Raw genomic sequence first — 19,556 nt, 5'->3', positions numbered from 1 at the left:
TCTTCACCCACAACAAATGAAAGGAATCAAGCTCTGAATAACAGATCTGAAATTGTATTTATTTGCAAGTGAATTTCCAGAATACATTTTGTTTCAGTATAGTCATGTTTATGTCTCCACGCTGTTATTTTTCATCCTTCTCCTTATCATACACTTCCATGATCTTCTCCATTATCTCCCACAGTTTATCTTTCTGCAAGTCATCAGTAAAAACCTACAGAAAGGCAACAGTGATTTGAATGCAGAGCAGTGTCCTGCTGACATTGATACATAAATTCAAAAACTTTAAAAACCACATTAACAAGTATTAGGCCAAACTTTTCATGAAAACAGCTAACTCTACTTCATTGACCTTTTAATGTAATTCTACAAAGAATTTGTCAAGAAAAACCAGACAGTCTAACTGAGAGTATATTGAATTATACTCACACAACACAATTCTCTATCTTCTCCATATTTATTATCAACATGTAGGAATGTGGAAGTTGGGGCTGAATTGCAGACCTCAGCTTTGAGATTGCATCTTGTCACCACAAGCAAAGTAAAATCTTTATCATTGTGGAGAATACCAGGTTCACAGTAAACTGTAGCTCCCTCAATAAGACAGGGAGAAACACAATCATCCACCATGGACACTTGCATATATCTTTCATCCTTGACACATGGTCAGAAACCATAAGAATCAAAAGAGATTAGAAACAAAAAGTTTCTAAACATTTCATGTGGTGTATGGGCCATTTACTCATTAAGACTATAAAAATAATTAAGCAAAATGAAGGACTTACATACACAACCAATTACAGAAAACATGGGAAGTTAACAGCCAACTGGAAAACCCATGTACTTTGAATGCCCTACTTGAGAATTCTATTCCAAATTCTCCATTGTGAACCAAATGAACAAAGATATTTGGGGAGGCCCTACAAATGCTGTAAAGGGCCACTGGGACTAAGACCTAGAAGGTTGATGATGAAGATTATGTAACAAAGTTTAAGTCATTCTTGTGCTAAGCAATATACTATGATGACATTTGAGGAAATGTTGGTAAAGATACACATACTATTAAATTTGATATTAGGTGGAGGTGAATGGTCAGCTTCATGCTCTGCTTGAATGAAGCCACTTTACTGACTGACCTATATAACAATGATGACTGGAATTATTTAGAATTGAATGAACCCTACAAGATACTTACAGAGTACCAAGCTACACCACCATCTCCTTCATCCGTATAAGGAACCTGCACACCATAACACTGAAGAGCCAGATTGATGCAAGCCACTGCCACATGCTGGGGACTGTAGTCAAGTATGGATGCATCAAAATGGAAGTCCTGAAAAACCAAATAGAAAGCCTTAAACATAACCTTAATAACATGGAAATTAAAATAAATTTGTACGGAAAATATACAGACCTGAAGGAAATCATGTCATATAGTGCCATTAATGTAGATGAATGAAATATTTATAATCAAATGGACTTACATAAGCATGTGGAAAGGTTCAGACTGTTGCATTTTGTTAGTACTGAACCTCCATTTAGAGTTAGTTGCTATTGCAGTTTACCTGAAGAAATGCAAATGACGCCTTTGCCAGGGGGATTTTGTTCCACTCCTCTTTTGAAAACCAACCTTCCAGTGACTTCAGGTAGTGCAGTTGGTACTGGAACAAAATAAAGAATCAGAGTAAGTGATGGGCAAACTGTTCCATAGTTCATGATGTTGCCATTTCACTTAAGGAACTTGGAAGAATGATCAAGACCTTGGTTGTTTATACTCCTTTAACACTTGCAACATTATTCTGTAATGCAGTCAGAATTTTCACAAAGAAATGGCATATCTTCTCAGTTACTACTCCATTCCCTCTTGTGGAGACAGCACCCTTCATTTTGAGTTTTAGTGCACTAACAAAATCCACATTTTTGTTACTACAACCGCAAGATTACTTCCATAACCTGATTACCAACAAATGAAAGTGACACTACTCAAAAGACCCACTTCAGATTTACAAGCCTCCCAAATCATCATACCACTCAATCTAACTAACTCAGTAACTCTTAATTACTGAGTGGTAGCACTCTAGATTTGTATCCAGTTTAAATCTGAAATATCCTGACCAAGTGGTTTAACTCCTCCTTTCCACTCAAATAACAGGATAATACCATGAAGCATGACCAAACCACTTCCTTCCAATTCATTATCTTATTACTATTATTCATAATCATTTTTTACCAGAATACATTACATTCCCCTCCTCAAAAACACTGCCTGAAATATTGACATATGCATGCACTTTTTTATGATAGCTTATAGTAAAACACCTAATAAAAATGAATGTGCATGAATAAAATGTGCAATAGGTTTTTTAGTAAGTTTGGAGAAAAAATTTTGCATTATATTTACAGCTGTAAATTTCAGAAACATGTTGCATCATCGTCCAGCAAAACATCTCTTATGCAGAAGAGACTTTCAGTGTTCCAGTTCTTGCATAATTTCTTCTATTTTATACTTCACCTGTCTTTTGACTCCCATTTCATGAACTTGTCCAGCCACTGAGTTGCAAGTACCCAAAAGGAGGTCACAGAAAGAGGGCTAAAACATTGGTGAACTAAATGAATATGAAAAAACATGAGAATAATCAAACTTCTTCTCTGTTCTTACAATGAAAGAATACACCAACCTTGTGTGGATGCACAATTGTGACTTCAAATTTCAGCATCCTCATGATCAGCAATTCTGCTTGAACGATGGCATCACGCATGTTCCAGTATTCATCTCCTAGTTCCAGAGGGGCTGACGCTCTGTGAAGAGTGTTGTGAGTAACATTTATCACATCTCTGATTTTGAGTGGGTCATCCTTTACTTTGCCTGCCAGGTATAGAGCTGTTGCGGCTATAAGCTGGAATCAGGACATTATATACACAGATGTGTGTTTTGCTTTTAGGAATATTTACAAAACTTGCTATCATCATCAGCAAATCCACCCACATGTAACAAGTTACAGTTGCTGTACAGTTATTGATTAAATTTGGTACTGTAATCCTTTTCAGCCATGTTGGTCTGTTACTGCTGGTAACAGATATATGACTGCTCCTGCAGAACCCCCTCCCATTATAAAATGTCATTAGAACCTGTTAAGTGACTCACAGACAGAATATGCACATGATACATGCATTATGCTTTCACTTTAAGCAAAGCACAACAGATAATTCTTTACTCAAATAAATGTCAGCAACTTATTTCTGCACCAAATATCACAATGGTTCAAATCAGAAGACAAACGTTTAACTGATAAAATGGCTGTCTTCTGGGATGTAACATGATGTCTGGTAGTTATTGAGCAGTATGGGTCTTCACCCTGATGATGGAGGTAGTAAGCTCCTATGAAGTGTCAATCAGTATCTACTGGACTACACAGTGCTACGTCCTCGAATACAGTCATATTCAAACCTGCTGGTGTGAGAACCACAAATCTCATGTTTCACTCAGTTAACCTGTTCACAGCAAGGAAAACCACTTTATTTCAGGACCTACTCTGAAGTTATTACTGGATATTATGTAATTATCAACATGCCTTTCATTAAAGAACAAGGAACCTAACTGATGAGATAGTAACTTACATAACTGTCATAACCAGTACTGTCTGTTTCCTTAAAGAACCTGTGATACAAGACAGCAGCAGTTGCTATTGTTAGTGGCTGGGCATCTAGCTTGATACCTGAAACAGCAGAGGAGGAAGGCACAACTAAGCATAACAGTGCTACTATATGTATTTTATGAACAGTGATCATTCCTGGAGCATTAAACTACATTTCTCACACACTCTATTATTTAATTTCTGCATTAATTATTAATTTATTTCATTAAGAAAGTAAATGGGTAAATTTCTTTCCTAGCAGCATGCAGTTCCCATAAGTTCCTAGGTTTGTGTTTTTGCACCGATACAACCTTCACATCAGCAAGGATCAACTGAATATTTCATGATGGTTATCTCCATAGACAAAGGTTCTTTTTGAGATGCTGTTAGTCAGTCATCTAATCAACTAATTCCCTACATCTTATGGAATATGGAAGAGCCTGCCACTGGCCCCAATCCAGAGCCACAAGAACATAGGCTAAACCTATCTTCTTTAAGATCCATTTCAACATCATTCTCTCACATATGTATTGTTCTCCCAAGTGGTCTCAAACCTTCAGATTTTTAAACTAAAATCTGAATACTTCTCATTACCACAATGTGTGGTAAATGTCCATCTAATATATTTAATAATTCTTGCCCTTACCACATTCAAAAATAAATCTCACTGCAATGAAATTGTTCTCTGTTTCTGTGTAGTCCATGGCTGGGACTTGTCTACTCTTCTCTCGCTGGAGTTGCATGACATCAATAACATCCTTCATTTTGATTTCTTCTTGTCAGTTACACTGAAAATTATACATTGCATTATATTAAAAGATCATTTAACCACAGTCTAATTTGTATGTATTCATGTGGTTTCTTGGCAGGCAATTCTTGCTAGCAGAGGCAGGATTAATCAAGCACAGAATAATAACAACAATGGAAGGACCATAACTGGAGTTAGAGGTAGGTAAAGCACAGAATGCACCTAACAATATTAAAGACATCATGCTGACCATGAAGGAATTATGAGATCAAACAGTCATTGACTCTGGTGTTTTGAGGGACCCAAACACAGAGTAACCTCAAACTTGTCATCATTTTCCCCTTCTTCCACCATAACACCTACTGTGAGTATTGAACAGTTTGAAGTTTTTACGGGGGGGTGGAAATGTGAAGTGTATTCTTCTGGGGTTTTATACTGTGTTGTCGTCTATATGCTAAAGAATATTTCAGAGGAACAAATCGCATGATTCCTGTAGACAGACAGTAACCATCTACAATACGAGGCGGCATAACCCGGATTACCACAATCAATACGATACATCCTTGGCTTCGGCCTAAGAAGGATCTGTGGAATGTAAATAAATTCTATTCTACCCACTCTTACACGTTTGAAATATGATCAGATTTTCGTAATTAGAAGAAAACTGTTTTACACGTTTTATTCTAGCCGTTTCACAATATTCTAAAGTGAAGTGAATACCTTCAGGACATTATTATTTGGACATTCAATAGTCGTCTTTATAACCTATTCAGTAATCAACATTGGAGACATTTTCTTTACCTGCAAGTACTGATGTTTGTTTAAACTCTAGGAACCATACGACGTCAGAAATTTTCTTTTCCATCTGTGAGTTGTGTAGCAAAGGTAACCGAAATAATCTGTGATGTCCATGGACTATAATTAATCTTTATTATTGTGTTTCTAACAATTGTGCTAGCCGTGGCCTGTGCGAGTGAAGTATCGGTATTGTAGGAGGTTTGATACGTTTTGAAATTATTTGAATTTCGACGAACTTAAAATAGTGTTTATACCAGAATGGACCGAGAATCGAAGTATATTTTACGAAAAGTAATTTTAGACAGTCTGTGTCTGTTCATAGGTACGGAAATTGTAGTTACATTGGGATTTGTAACTCCACCCATTCTTGTGTGTAAAGGCGTAAACTGATTTGACTAACTAACTAGATGACTTAGGGAACCCGAAGTTTCATCACCGAATTAACCAAAGCCCTCCACCGGATCCTGCCTTGAACCAACAAAATTTCGTCACCATCTACGTCTAGGTCTCCCCGGCAATCTCTTCCCTTCAGGCTTCCTGACCAATAACTGGTGCACACCTCTTGCCCCGTCCGTGCGCGCCACATGCCCCGCCAAATCTCATTCTTCTCAACTTAATGACTCTGACAATATTGGGGTTGGAGTACACATTTTTAAGCTCATCATTATGCAGTTTTCTCCATGCCCCATCATCTTCTCTCCTAGGCCCAAATATCCTCCTCAGCACCCTATTCTCAAACACCTGTAATCTATGTTCCTCCCTCAGAGTGAGAGACCATGTTTCACACCCATACAAAACAACAGGCAGGATTATTGTTTTGCATATTTGAATATTTAGGTTCTTAGAAATCAGGCTGGAAGACAAAATGCTTTGAACTGAAAAGTAGCAAGCATATCTGGAATTTAGTCTCCTCTTAACTCCCTCATGAATATCATTCTGATTTGTTACTGTTGTTCCCAAGTTTTTGAACTGTGTCACACTTTCAAAGGATTAGCCACCCTAAGAGAATTCTGCCCGCCTGTCTGTTGTCAGGATACCAACATATACTTAGATTTTTCTGAGTTTACTTCAAGCCCCACCTGTCTACTAGCCTCTAGTAAAACTTGCCTCTCAAGCAGTAGGAAGACAAACTTCTTTTTTGACTGATTATATTATTCAATCCTGTGGTACTACAGGATTACATGGAGAAATTTATTTGTCTTTCTTTGCACTCTGTGGGCCTCTTTCTGTCTATCATTTCCTTTTGAATTTTCTGAAGGAACAATTTTTTCTCTGCAGTCCCTATGACTCAGTTAAAAAAGAAGTTCTTTACAACATTTTGCTTGAATTTAGTATACATAAGAGCCAGTATAGCTCAGTATAGTGACTAGCTATGGGTTGGATGATGGGGGTTTGATCCCTGACGGGGCAGAGGACTTTTCCTCTGGCCTCTGCATCCAGACTGGCTCTGGGGCCCACCCAGCCTCCCACATACAGCCCTTTCTCAGGGATGAAATGCGGCCAGGGTGTGATGCTGGCCACTCACCCCCATTTAGTGCCAAGGTCGAGAATGAGTAGGAGCTCTATCCCCCCCTCCTCCCCCAAAGCAACCTACATGGCTTGCAGTGGGCTAGCATTACTTTACTTTTTAATTGACCAAGTTCTGTGAACTGTGGTATGAACAGCATACCAGTGGTCACCTCAAGTTCATATCATGAAACCTTGTGATGTGGCTGCCGTGAAGTGGTGGTTCTGTGTTAGTAATGTTCTGTTTAGTGTTTTAAAACATTTGTTTGTATATCAACAGATTCTAAGAATGTGTATAGATTTAATTAGGAAATGAAAGTAAAGTGAGATGTCTGTGTAAAATATTTTAGTCTAATGAGTGGATTGATGAATCACTTTAATGTATTGATTGTGATCATCTGACGTGTTGCATCATATATTCACATCGCTATGAAAACCTCAAATCCTATATTGTAATGAAACTTGAGTAACTACTGCACACCCACTTACTGATAGCCTTTTCTGTTGCCACAGTTTTAAGCTGACTACTCAACTCAGTCTTAAGATGTGTTCACTTGTCCATTAAAACCTATGAGGTGTTGTTCTTTGGAATCTTAACATACTTCATGGCCACAGTGAGCTCTTTTAGTATTCATGTGACTTTATAATACTCATTTAGAATTACACATTTTCTGGCAATTTTTACAGTATACCAAATTAGGGAACACTTTCACTTTAATGGACAGTAACTGGCTCCTTTGACTGCAGTAATTTTTGTGTTTGTGTTCCAGTTGGTTTCCCGATTCTCCTTTTCTTCCTGTTTGGACAACCCTATGAGAGAGGCTTTTATTGTGATGATGAGTCCCTGAGGCATCCATACAAAGACTCCACTGTATCTAGTGCTGTGCTGTATGTGGTTGGGACATTCATACCAATATCATCAGTAAGCTATTGAAATTAAGCTTGTGAAGCAGCTTTTTGTGTTCTGTAATGGCTAATTTCCATTAAACTGTCAAACATTAAAGAAGCTTGATTAAAATATATATAACTATAATTTTAGTTACTGTTTTATATGGGTTTTAAAATTTGTCTCTAACCCTAAGGAAAAATATGGGTGAGGGTGTTTGAGGACACTGCTGAAAAGACTGGTTGGATCTAAGAGAAGGCAATAGCAGAAGGTTGCATAATATTATGCAGTGAAGCACTTCATAATTTGTACTTACTGTTCAGCAGACTTTGTTAGGATTGCCAAATCAAGGAAAATGAGATGGGTGAGGCCTGTAACATACATGGAGAGGTATGAAACATCCAAAAATTTAGTCAAGAGATCTAAAACAAAGAGGCTGCTTGAAAAAATAATATTAAGATGGGTCTGTAGGAAATACTGTGTTAGAGTATGGACTGGATTGCTCTGGCTCACGATAGGGTCCTGTGAACTTGTAATAAACTTTCACGTTATACCAACATCAGGGAATTTTTTCAACAGCTGAATGATTGCTTCTCAAGAAGTACATGTTCCATCGTGCTAGTTCCGTGATAAAACTTGAAAGGGCAGCTGTATAAAGTACTGGATTTTGTATAATTATATTAAAGCCCATGTTGAGTTATGTCCAAAAAAGTATTAATTTAATGAGCCAAAATAACAAACATTGTCCAACCTTCAACAGTGCTTTTGTTGTCTTTCCTTAGTAATGGAGTAACTTAGGAGATAGCAATATATCCGATTTACGAAGTGGATTTATAAAGTAGTATTTCTGTCTGAAAAGACTTGATTAAAAAGAATACTGTTTATACACTTGGGCTATTTTATTTGCACACATACTATCCTAGACATTGTGTTACTAGGAAGGCGTTTCTTATATCTGCAGATGCTGCTGATAGAATATGTCCACTATCAGAGGACAAACAACCACATCACAAGGGCACTATTTGGCAGAAACATTCATCCATGGGTGTGGAACTGTTATAAGGTGATTGGTGTGTTTGGTTTCGGAATGGCCTGCTCACAACTCACCACAGACATTGCTAAGTACACCATTGGACGTTTACGGCCACATTTCTTTGCCGTTTGCATGCCTGATGTGGATTGTTCAAAAGAAGAACACCAATACCACTACATTGAGAATTTCAAGTGTAAAAATACAGACAAGCATCGACTGAAGGACATGAGGTATTGCTTTTGCTTGATACATTTCTGGGGAGGTCATAGGATTGGACTAAATTTAAACGTGGGTGTATTCCTCTTGTACATAAATGGTGAGAGACAAACTTGTGGAAACAGTTATTTTGCATGGAAGTGTGGACCTTGTGAAAATGTATAATTGTATTGTTTCAATATCTATGATCTGGGATATTTTCTTTTTCTTTTTTTATCAAGAGGCATTTGTTTTCCTCATATTAAGAAACTCTGCATGGAAATGTGTGATCGTAACATACAGAGATAATTCTGATTCAAGCACAAAAAATGAAATTTTCAAGAATGCCAATCTGGGAAAAAAATAATAATGGTTTCATATGATATAGTTCTACCAGTTCCAGAAATGACAGTTTTGCATGTTTGCTTCCAGAAGTTTTATTAATTACTGTAGCTTATGCTGTTTTTTACAGCACATTGAGAGCGTGCAATTATAATCTTCCAGCCGTGCTTCCGTGAGCTGTATTATATCTTGCATGATGATTTATATTTTCAGGAACTGAACTGTTAATTCTAGACCTTTATGAATAGTAAAGTCAGTAATTCAGATTGGTGCAACAAGACTGTTGACTGTATTTCATGTCAGGCAAATACTGTTTCCACCTTATTTGACATCCTAAAATGAATGTAGATGTTGAAAAGGTATTTAGAAACTTAAATCTGTATCTTTTGTATGTTTGAGAATAAAACCAAAATCCTTGTAGAAAAGGATTTCTTATGCACCTTGCTGCAGTTTTCTCTGTCTGCTTGTTTCATGGAAGGAGATGCACAAACATTCCTTTATCCACTTACATGAACAAGGTGGACTTCCCATTTTACATACTGAACAGGGAAATCCCTTTGACTAAAAGCAATTAAATTGCTTCAGTTGGTTACTTTGGTATTGCATTTCTATAATTTTGCACCATGTTCACATTTTCTTCCATTTAAAATATGTTTACTTTTGCAAAACTTTTTGCGTTAATCTATTATGTTCTGAAACAACATACCAAATTTTAAAAATGAGATATTCTTTATTTACGTTTTTATAATTCCTACCTGAATTGAATACATCTTAGGTTTAAGCAAGACTATAAATATATAACTATGTCCTCTCATTTGTAGGTTGTCTTTCCCGTCAGGACACTCTTCATTCTCAGCATACACAATGATTTACTTAGTGGTAAGCATTACATGTAGTGATGTTATGTTAAGTCTGTGACCTCATTCATTATTATCATAAATGTAACTGGAGAATGATTTTCATTGTTTTTACTTGTGTCAGGGTATAACAAAGAAACAATACTGGAAATGAGATCCCTTTAAAGGATATCAGTGCACATACAAATGTATCTGAAAGGATAGTGATACACATTCAATTTTGCATATAAAAATAACCTTCTTCTTGTGGTATGATGTAAAATACTTTGTATTTGATGTTCAAGTTGCATCCTTTTTTTCTTAGGGTTATTATTTATTTGTTTCTTGGAAATGACCATCCTTTGGTTTTCTTCTTTCCACAGATCAAACAGCAAAAGATGGGTTGATTTCAATTTCTGTACTTGCAGCTGTTAGAATTATATACCTCTGAGGAACAGAAGCTGCTTTGTCACTTTACAGATCTACCTTCAGGGTCGGTTTGTGTGGGAGGGCTCCAAGCTGCTACGTCACTTCTTCCAGTACCTGTGCTTTATGATGGCTGTGGGAACAGCCCTATCTCGCATCTCTGACTACAAACACCACTGGAGTGATGTGCTAGTCGGGTCCCTGCAGGGAGCTCTCGTAGCTGTACTGATGGTGTGTCATCCTATTCATTGCTTATCTGTTATAATAGAATTCAGTTCCTGCATATAAAGACAGCTTTTGCTTTTCATAAAAGCATTTTTGTCAGTCAGTGTATACTTTTCATGGAGTATGAAGAACATGCTTCATCTGCCATTGCCCCTGAGGATTCTCTCTTCCTTCAGGTGGCTTTATTTCCATTGCCTGCAATCAGTAGTGTGTTTCCATGTCCATTTGCACAGTCCATAAGCGTCACTTTCTGAGACTAGGCTCTTGTTGCTCATTAAGCATGAATACAAAAGAAGACACTTCAGAATGTAATATATATAATACAAAAACTCTTACGTGTAATGTAATTACAGTAAAACCAAAATTCAGAGGCTTTTCTTTTATTATTTTCTTACAAGGGAGCTTAATTTCCTGTTTGGCTCTTCCCCCATCTGAGAAGCCATCATCCTGAATGTTAGATAATAGTATTTGGGGGAAACCAAGTTTAAAAATGTCTGGAGCTATATCTGCACTTCCCCATGGGGTTTCAAGGCATGGTGCATGATTAGGCACAGGGATATTACTTTTACCAAGTTCTTGGTTATGTCATAGCACTAGGAAGAAAAATGGAATTTATTATATGAGTATGGATAAAATGTTTTGCAGTTGCCAGAACCCATAACATTCTGTATCACAGAGATGAAGTTTGTTAAATGACGTTATCATTGTGTCAGCTATGAAATAATTGGAAATGAATAGCTACTTTGATATCATTTTTTTGAATCTGAACATATTGTTACAGGCTGTTTTTGTGTCAGATTTGTTTTCTGCTCAACGGTCAAGCCTAACAGTTGCCACGGAAGCAGATGGGGATCCCTCAAATCAATCAGGAAATGGTGGCACCAACAGAATCTGCTAATCATGGCCCAGATACAGGTAACTACTCAACGTTAGTCCAAATTTACATGTCGCATTGGTACTTTAATGAACTGTGCTAGTACACAACTATAATACTTATTTCTGTGTGAGTGTAGATGAGAAATGTAAGTTTTGGAAATTTGAACTCCAAGCCTAGTGCTTCCAGGCTGTTTTGTAAAAGTTGGATAAAACATGTAACAGAAGTCTGTGTGCATAAGGTAAAAAGCAGGAAGTAATGAAAGTGAAGAAATGTTTCTTTTTATGCAGTAGAAAGCTAGCTTCTAAGCACCAGGAGGCAGGACTAGCAACCTGCCTCAAGCTGGGCAGTTCTCTCTCTCTCTCTCTCTCTCTCTCTCTCTCTCTGTAAGGTAATCAAAGCAATTGCTACTAAACAGTGTGCAGCTTTATTTACCTGTATCATGTTTATGTACTTTGTTCATACAGAGGTACAGAGTAATTTTACCTTCTGAAGGCAGCTTAAAGTGTAGCTATTTATTTTACCACTCTGTATTTTATTTTATATAGAACACATTTTACTTATTACTTTATTGCCTTATCTTTATGGAAGGTAAAATTTCAATAATGTTTTGTGGATGTGAAGAGTGAGACCACTCGTGAGTTGTGCTTAATGATCATTGTCATGTTCATTCACTATTTGTTTTCCCTTCCTTTTTTAAAGTAGTTGCCTCTTAGTAATCTGAAGTATAGCACATCTGCTAAGAAACAAAATATTGGCAATCAGAGGTTGATTTGTTTCAAGCTTTGGACTTCTGATAGGGGCTAATCAGTGAATAAAGGTTGAAATCTAGTGTTATATATTCAAGTCAATAATAATTGTTGTGTCGTTGCCATTTTTATTAAAAAGTTGTTTCAGTGTAAGTAAATTCTGTAAGCTAAACAACATTTTTTATTTCATTAATTGCATGTCTTAAAGAAACAGGATGGAGGGTGCAGACTGGGTTTACCAGCTCAGGAAAGGGTGCAGTATTGTTACCTAATGGACCCTTACCTCTTTCTGCCATTCATTTTCTCCCCTGTTGTCTTATTTGCTCTACTTTCTTAGGGTATCTTTCATTTTCCATCTATATACTTGTCTGAGCCATTTGAATTCTGAAGTTTCTGTTTTGTCTTTTAATGGTTTAACATCTAGACTTGTTCTCATCAACTCAGAATGTTGTAACATCAGCTAGCAAATCCCTAGGCCAGCCATAGACTGTTTTTCATTAGTGTCTATGAGTAAATACTGCAGTTCCTTAATTAACAGCTGCATTACCTCTTATTACCAAACTGTTAACTTATAATTTGTTGTTCAAATGTGTATATGTGTGATGTGTGTCTGGAAGCTTTCTCTGTTACTTGCACTAGAGTGTAATGGTACACTGAGAAATTATTTTGTTGCTGCCAAGCTAAAGGGGTTTAAGTCTAAACATTACAACCAAAGTATGATCAGTACTTTACAGCCTGTAAGTTAGCTGAACTGTCACTTGAACCTTGTGTAAATTGCACAACTTTTTTTTTAAAACTAAACAAACATGATATGATCTTTCCAAAAATTGTTTTTCATTTTCTGAACCTTTAGGACTTATACCTATTTACCCTGACACCAACAATTGATTTTGTTTCAAAAAAATCACAAGGTGTTACGTTATAATTGCTTCAAAGTTTTTTTACATGTGGAAGTGCTTTGGTATTTTGTGTTTCTTGTATTGTGGTGTGTTTGAAAAATATCGATAAGAAATATATTGTAAAATTTGTTTTCTTCATTAACACTTTTAAATTATGGCAATACTGCATTGTTCAGAAGGAACTATTTTTCTGCCAGATTTTATTTACATTTCTTCAAGTTATTAAGACTGAGATTTTTGCAATCCAAGTGCAAACCACTAGTCATTTTGAATGCAGTTTGTTGTTCCTTGACATGGAGAAACATGTTAAAATAAATTAACACAGAAATTATTGAAACAGATATAAATTTGTTTGTGATTTGTTATTGGATTTAGAAGCAGGACAGGTGCTGTGTTTAAACATAGAGATTGCTAATCAAAGAGTCCAGTCAGTAATACATGGTCTTTAAGAACTCAACTTAACCTGAATCCTGATCATAATAGCAGACATATGTGAGTCATTCAGGAGGAAAAAACTTATGTTTATTTATCTTTTAACTCATGCCAAATAATGCACCCTCAATTGTTTTCTTTAGTGAAAGTTAATCCATAATCTCAGCTAAAGTTCTCTTGACTGGTTACATTACTGTTTCTCGGAATATGTAATGGTAGCCATACTTCAAAATAATATAGTGATGGTACATTGTGTTACATCAGTGAAATATTTTGTTTGGTTTCCCTAAACCAACTAGTTTGTTAGTTAGTTAGTTAGTTAGTACTTTTATGATTGTCATTCCACCACTCTTGATGTTGATGGTACTGTACCGACATTGTTTTCTTATAGTTCACACTAACTTTTATTTGTTAGGCAAAGCTGTGTTTCATGTCATTGATGTTGGTTTCTGCTCTGTAAACTGTAAGTTGTAAGTTAGAAAACTGTTATTTCAAAAGCTGCATGATGCAGGGTTACTTGAGACTTATTCTTGTTCTTCCTGTGACTCTACAACCCAGTGTGGGTCTTGGCCACCTCCTTTTGGAGGTTTCTTAGTCTTCGAAATGTGCATTTGTGGGTAGTGAGTGACCAGCCCACTGACTCTGCAAAATTTCTACTCAGTCCTGATTTGTCTGCTAGAGTCATCTAGTAGAGAATCTGGAGAGATTTGGGTGAGAAGTGGCTGCTGAATTTTGCTTACAAAACATTTCATTCATGCTCGTAAGGTTCTTTTACATGCCGTTTAATGTATGACATGGGTCCACCGGCTCTACTTCCCCTCTGAAGGAAGTTGTGCTACAGAGTCACAGCCTTGCTTTATTCCTGAATGATGACATACAAACTGAATTTAATTCACATTTCACATTTGAATGCAGTTTCAGATATGAGCTTTACTGTCCCATGAACTTTGTCACAAATGCTAGTTGTTTAAAACTGACATGGGTGGCAGTCTCATAAAGTTTGTGTTGGCTGCTATGAATTGTGGATATTTATGTGTATAATTTTACACTAATTCTGTGTCAGAGTGCAGCTGTATTGAAAATTGGTGTTAGTGTTCTAGTTTTTAATGCAGAGAACATGTATGAAGTGCCAGGAGTGATGCTAGTAAGACACTCAAATGATGATAATACTACTTATATTTGATACTTTATGGTTTATGAGCCACTCACAGCTTTGAAGATGTTGATGTTGGTGTTCTGGGTTGTCACACAGTGTGGACTTGTAGGCGTTCAAGATGGAGACAGTATGTTTTTTTCTTCTTCTGAAATGTAGGTATCTGCTTGTCTACGCAACGTTACAACCAAGAAGACGAACATTGACATCTTTTGATATTTAATATTTTTTGTGTGTGTTTAATATTCCATTATTTTACTGTGTGGCAGTTTTGCTGGTCTTGCACCGCTTTAACCTTTGTAATTTACTCACGAAGCAACTGTTATGTAAATATCCCTTGATTTTTAAAATAGAATTTAACTGTTTATATAGTCAGAATCAATATAATTAAGACATTTCTCACAGCTATGATTGTTAATAACTGTTTCTAGACATAACTGAGGAAACATGGATTGACATTTTGTTATCATATTTTTAAATAGAAGTTGGTGCTGTTTTCCTTGCTGAAACCAGCATTTTTTATGTTAACAGTTCTCACTGACAGTGGCAGTACAGAATAGTTTGGTATTGTTATTGAATTTTGAAATATAAAACATGCATACAAACAAATAATTTTACGCTTTGAAGGATACTAATGCCAAACGCGTTTCAACCTCAAGAGGTCATCATCAGTGGCAAAAACAAGTAATTCATATAATATCAATCAAAAGATTATGGTTTTTAACAGAGCATAAAGGTAAGTTCTTTACAAAATCATATTTGTGTAACACCTCACTGGACGTTGATTGCACAGGAATTGATGTATTATATTGAGCTCTTAGCTATTATGTGCACTTCAACGATGCGTGGATGTTACTGTCAGTTTTTAAAATGTGTAGGGTATATATTAACTCTGAAATCAGGGTGGCCAACTGTTGCATATTTGCTGTTTTCTGTTTATTGCTAGGTCAAATAACACATTGGAGTCATGGGCGTTCTGTCCGTTTATGATGTTTTGGTTTTTGCTAGTTTTATATATATGGAATTTTTCTAAAATGTCAAGCATTTTACCTTTCAAGGCTATTCTTAACACACTCATGATATCTTCCATTTGGCCATATTCATGTCTGTGGTTGAGGATGTGTTGGGTATATTTCAATTTTGTTAAGTTCAATCTAATGTCATGGACATGTTCTTTAAATCTGGTTTTAAATTCCCTACTGGTTTGGCCAATATAGACCTGCTTGCGGTGTCCTTCAAAGTGTAAACAGGTTTGTTTGTATGCATGTTTCATATTCTAATACGGTACACAGTATACAAGGTTTTAAGATGAATTTTGAAAGTTAAATACCGTATTTTCGTAATTTTAAAGATGCAAATGATTGTAAGATGCACCCTTGATTTAATAACAGTTTTCAAGAAAAAAATATGCTATATCAATTCTTAGATGCCATCAGATGTAAGATGTACCCCAATTTCAGAAATTTTAAATTGAGGGAATATGGTCATAGCTCTGTTCTTGCTCTCTCTAGATTCAAGCTATAAAGTCTGTACACTGTTTTATCTGATGCTCTAGGTATGAAAAACAGGTTTTAGCATGTCATTTAGATATATGCATTTAAACAAAGACTGAGCAGTGTTTCATTTTTTGTTGCCTGACAAAGATGAAGGATCTGTGAAAATTTGCTACATTAATAAGTGCAGGCAGGACAAATATATTCAGCTATGTAAATGTTACATCAACTTTAAACTGGCCTTGTTACCTGCAAAAATCAATATACAGGTTGCTTTGTCTGATGTTGGAGTTACGTACATAAGCTTCAGGTCTAAACAAATTGAACATGTAGAAGAGCTTTATCAAAAACATGTTTTATGAAATTCAGATTTGTATTTTCAATATTATATACATAACATTTAAATAAGAATGCACCTTTGGTGTAATGAAAGATTCAAATTGTGCTTCCATATTGTAGCTTCAATTAATGCAGCCCCCACTTGTGATAGTACTGTTGCTGCGGAAGGAATGTGTTCAAAAAGTTACAAATTTTGTTTAATGTTTGATTCATATTTCAGCAGGCTGGAATAATGATATTGATATGAAAATAGATGTGTTTCAGTAAGGCAGTATATGCAGGGTCAAAGAAAAAAATACTGGGCTAAATTTCTTTAGCAAGAGCAGAAAAGAAGATAAGACCACTGTGTTTGGGACATACTTTCCAACCACTTAACTGACTGACTAAGACTGGAAATAGAAAGTTCACCATATTTAATACCAAGACTCACCATTGGATGTAACCTGAGTTATTTCAACCATGAAGATGATTGTGTTTTGGGATGTTGCGCCATGTGCTGTGACAAAAATTAGCTCATGTTTCAAAGGAGCTTGCTGCCTCTGTCATCTCCCTGGTAATGGAGGTAATAATCTCCTTGAAACATCAGTTAATATGTACCAGACAAATGACACGACATCCTGGAAGACAGCCATCTACATACCCATTGCCATGAGATCTTGAAATCTCACCCAGTTCAGCCATTTAGTACATATTGTAGGTAAAGATTTCTGTCTGCTGTAATGGCACTAAAAGTATAACACTTTATACTAATCGGAAAAAGGCATAATTCATATTAATGAGACCATGTTCTTGGGGTGGAAAGTGCAAGTAGTGAATTGTAGTATGTTTGATACTTTAAAATAATATTGATATTGTGTTTTCACATGTGTGATTGGCTGGTTTGCCATTTTTACAACACATTGGGCTGTGGGATATTCATTCCTGTATTTTAATTGGTGGATCCCAAAGTACGAGCAGACCAACGGAATGACCAGGACTTCTAATTTCTACAAAACCCTGGCAAGCCAGACCATCACAGTATGTGGTGTGACTAAGCATAAACAAGTTTTGCATTTATTGTAACTATATGCATGTTACAAATAAGTCTAACATCACTCACTGCTGTAGTTTTATTCAGAAAAGTAATGAGTTGATTGAGCCTGTATTTATTGTATCAAATAGGTTGCAAAGAAAGATTTTGTGCATAGTACATGCACTCTGCTGATTATTGCTACCCCTTTTGCTCATAAGTTCCTATGTCTGACATCCAAACAGTATGAATGCTGCTGTTTGCTTTTAGGCTGGATGCTAAAATGCCAAGTGAAGTGTTGACAAGTGGCACTTAATAATTACTTAAATTTTCACTTGTAACACAAAGGACTGGCATTCACATAAACTGCACATAGAGACTTGCAACCAGGTTTTGTTACTAAAATACTCACTTTTATAACCTTATTATTTCATAAGTATACTAAGTACTGTGATAGCTTCGCTGTCATAAGTGTAGAAATTTCCCCTGTATGATGGGTTTTGCATTTTAGTCACAAAATAGACTTAAACATTAGTTGGAATAAGATGATAGCTGTCTTTTGGTTGTTGGTAAAAATTGAATGATTCAAAGGTGAGAGGCAGTAATCACCTCTGAAACAGCCATTTTTTGTGACACTACACATCACAACATTCCAGAAGACAGTCATCCTCATACTCGCCGCCATGAGAACACTTGGGTATCTCAGTCAGTAAAGTAATTGGATAGTGGGGCAGGGGTTTTTCTGTTTATGATTTGAGGTTTTCACGGTGGTGAGTCTGAAGATGGCTGTCTTCGGTTTTTCTGTTCACAAGCGCTGTATTTAGAGTAGCCTTCTGTCACTATATACCAGATTGTACATCACAGTTAAGTGCTGAGGCCTATAATTCATTAATATATACCTTACATTGCGCTACTTTTACACTTTAATAATCCATTGGATTGTACTAGCTCCAGTCATGCCTGAAACAATTAACTGTTGGCAGGAAATTAACAAGTCAAGAAATGTATGCGTAGAGTGCATTTACTAGAATTTGACCTTAAACGAAATAACAGCTGTAAATTCCACACCCGATCACTTTAATTTGCAAAAATGCATGTGTGTTTACAAATTTTAGTGGAATTGCCCATTATCGCATTTCATGAGAATTCATTTAGCAGTTCTTGAATTGTTTCATGTGTTCAGACAGATGGAATGATTTTAATAGGCACTGCAGAAATAATGGCTTTTCTTTTCATATAAAGTATGACTTTTCTTTCAAAAGCCAGCCATTTTATTCATAATTTATTAGGGCACATACAGAATGAACCCACCTGTAAAATTTAACTCATTTCATATATTATCCTGTTTACCTTTATGTTCCTGTCTGATCCATGTCCTTCTCTGCCCCATTAAACAGGTGGAGAAGCAAGTCGGTCTGTGAATGGTGAACGAACTACCAGACCTCGCATCAGAGGTAAGATTGGTTCAGTCACTGTGCTGTCCTTATTACAGTTTCATAGGCTACAGTTGCTGTAGTAAATAAGAACTTTAATGTTAAAGTTTCTGTGTTTAAAAACTTAAAAGTAGTTTCTTTTAAATGAACACAGCTCTGCATGTTAATGACTTAATACTTACAGTAGTCATTTAACACTGTTGTCATGCTGCTTCATGAGCCGGGATAGCTCAGTCAGTATAGTATAGCTACGGGCTGGACGACCAGGGTTTGATTGCCAACGGGGGCAGAGGATTTTTCCTCTAGCCTCTGCGTCCCGACCGGTTCTGGGGCCCACCCAGCCTCCTATCCAGTGGGTACTGAGGTCCTTTCCCTGGACAAAGTGCGGGCGGGGCTTGATGCTGACCACTCGCCCCCATCTAGTGCTGAGGTCAAGAACGAGTAGGAGCTATACCCCCTCTCCCCCCAAGCACCTTCATGGCTTATAGTGGGAAGTCATGCTGCTGGTGATCCTGAAGACTTATTTGTGTTAGCCTATAACTTGA

The 19,556-nt window shown here is 36.5% G+C and overlaps 2 protein-coding genes across 7 annotated transcripts; one reads left to right on the top strand and one right to left on the bottom strand.

Moving 5' to 3' along the window:
- Positions 1 to 38: 38 nt before the first annotated feature.
- koko (cyclin Q) lies at positions 39 to 5,298 on the bottom strand. Of its 3 annotated transcripts, XR_002546327.2 has the most exons (8): positions 5,185 to 5,298; positions 4,282 to 4,423; positions 3,619 to 3,716; positions 2,679 to 2,897; positions 1,566 to 1,661; positions 1,196 to 1,333; positions 430 to 523; positions 39 to 214 (listed from the first exon to the last, which is right to left on the bottom strand). XR_002546327.2 is itself a non-coding variant. In XM_022082880.2 (7 exons), the coding sequence occupies exons 2-7, from the start codon at positions 4,397 to 4,399 to the stop codon at positions 125 to 127; spliced, it is 759 nt and encodes a 252-aa protein (XP_021938572.1). In that variant the 5' UTR covers positions 4,400 to 4,423; positions 5,185 to 5,296; the 3' UTR covers positions 39 to 124. The 3 variants fall into 3 exon arrangements, 2 of the variants coding, with proteins under 2 accessions (XP_021938572.1, XP_021938573.1); XM_022082880.2 differs by lacking the exon at positions 430 to 523 and having other exon boundaries at positions 5,185 to 5,296; XM_022082881.2 differs by lacking the exon at positions 430 to 523 and having other exon boundaries at positions 5,104 to 5,201.
- A 9-nt stretch (positions 5,299 to 5,307) lies between these two features.
- Positions 5,308 to 19,027, top strand: wun (wunen). 4 transcript variants are annotated; one of them, XR_015537683.1, is made up of 7 exons: positions 5,308 to 5,503; positions 7,458 to 7,609; positions 8,535 to 8,836; positions 9,965 to 10,022; positions 10,460 to 10,636; positions 11,428 to 11,545; positions 18,976 to 19,012. XR_015537683.1 is itself a non-coding variant. In XM_087358198.1 (7 exons), exons 1-6 carry the CDS (start codon positions 5,440 to 5,442, stop codon positions 11,526 to 11,528), a joined length of 870 nt encoding a protein of 289 aa, XP_087214324.1. In that variant the 5' UTR covers positions 5,308 to 5,439; the 3' UTR covers positions 11,529 to 11,545; positions 18,976 to 19,027. The 4 variants fall into 4 exon arrangements, 3 of the variants coding, with proteins under 3 accessions (XP_087214324.1, XP_021938571.1, XP_021938570.1); XM_087358198.1 differs by having other exon boundaries at positions 11,412 to 11,545; positions 18,976 to 19,027; XM_022082879.2 differs by lacking the exon at positions 18,976 to 19,012 and having other exon boundaries at positions 11,428 to 17,758.
- The last annotated feature ends 529 nt before the right edge of the window (positions 19,028 to 19,556 follow it).

This window comes from Zootermopsis nevadensis, unplaced genomic scaffold (genome assembly GCF_977971745.1).
Source record: "Zootermopsis nevadensis isolate Lab colony 2312 unplaced genomic scaffold, Znev_1.0 Znev_ptg000029l, whole genome shotgun sequence".
In the NCBI taxonomy this organism is placed as follows: domain Eukaryota; kingdom Metazoa; phylum Arthropoda; class Insecta; order Blattodea; family Termopsidae; genus Zootermopsis; species Zootermopsis nevadensis.
The sequence above is the reverse complement of the archived record's forward strand: the minus strand, read 5'-3'. Positions and strand labels throughout refer to the sequence as shown.

What these genes read in the sequence shown, in the direction of transcription:
- koko (XM_022082880.2), bottom strand. Translation starts at nt 4,399, where the DNA reads ATGAAGGATGTTATTGATGTCATGCAACTCCAGCGAGAGAAGAGTAGA. An exon ending in GTACTGGTTATGACAGTTAT is followed by an intron (nt 2,898 to 3,618) that starts GTAAGTTACTAT and finishes TCCTGATTCCAG; the next exon opens with CTTATAGCCGCAACAGCTCT. An exon ending in CGTCATTTGCATTTCTTCAG is followed by an intron (nt 1,334 to 1,565) that starts GTAAACTGCAAT and finishes TTGGTTTTTCAG; the next exon opens with GACTTCCATTTTGATGCATC.
- wun (XM_087358198.1), top strand. Translation starts at nt 5,440, where the DNA reads ATGGACCGAGAATCGAAGTATATTTTACGAAAAGTAATTTTAGACAGT. An exon ending in CAGTCTGTGTCTGTTCATAG is followed by an intron (nt 5,504 to 7,457) that starts GTACGGAAATTG and finishes TTTGTGTTCCAG; the next exon opens with TTGGTTTCCCGATTCTCCTT. An exon ending in CATCGACTGAAGGACATGAG is followed by an intron (nt 8,837 to 9,964) that starts GTATTGCTTTTG and finishes TCTCATTTGTAG; the next exon opens with GTTGTCTTTCCCGTCAGGAC.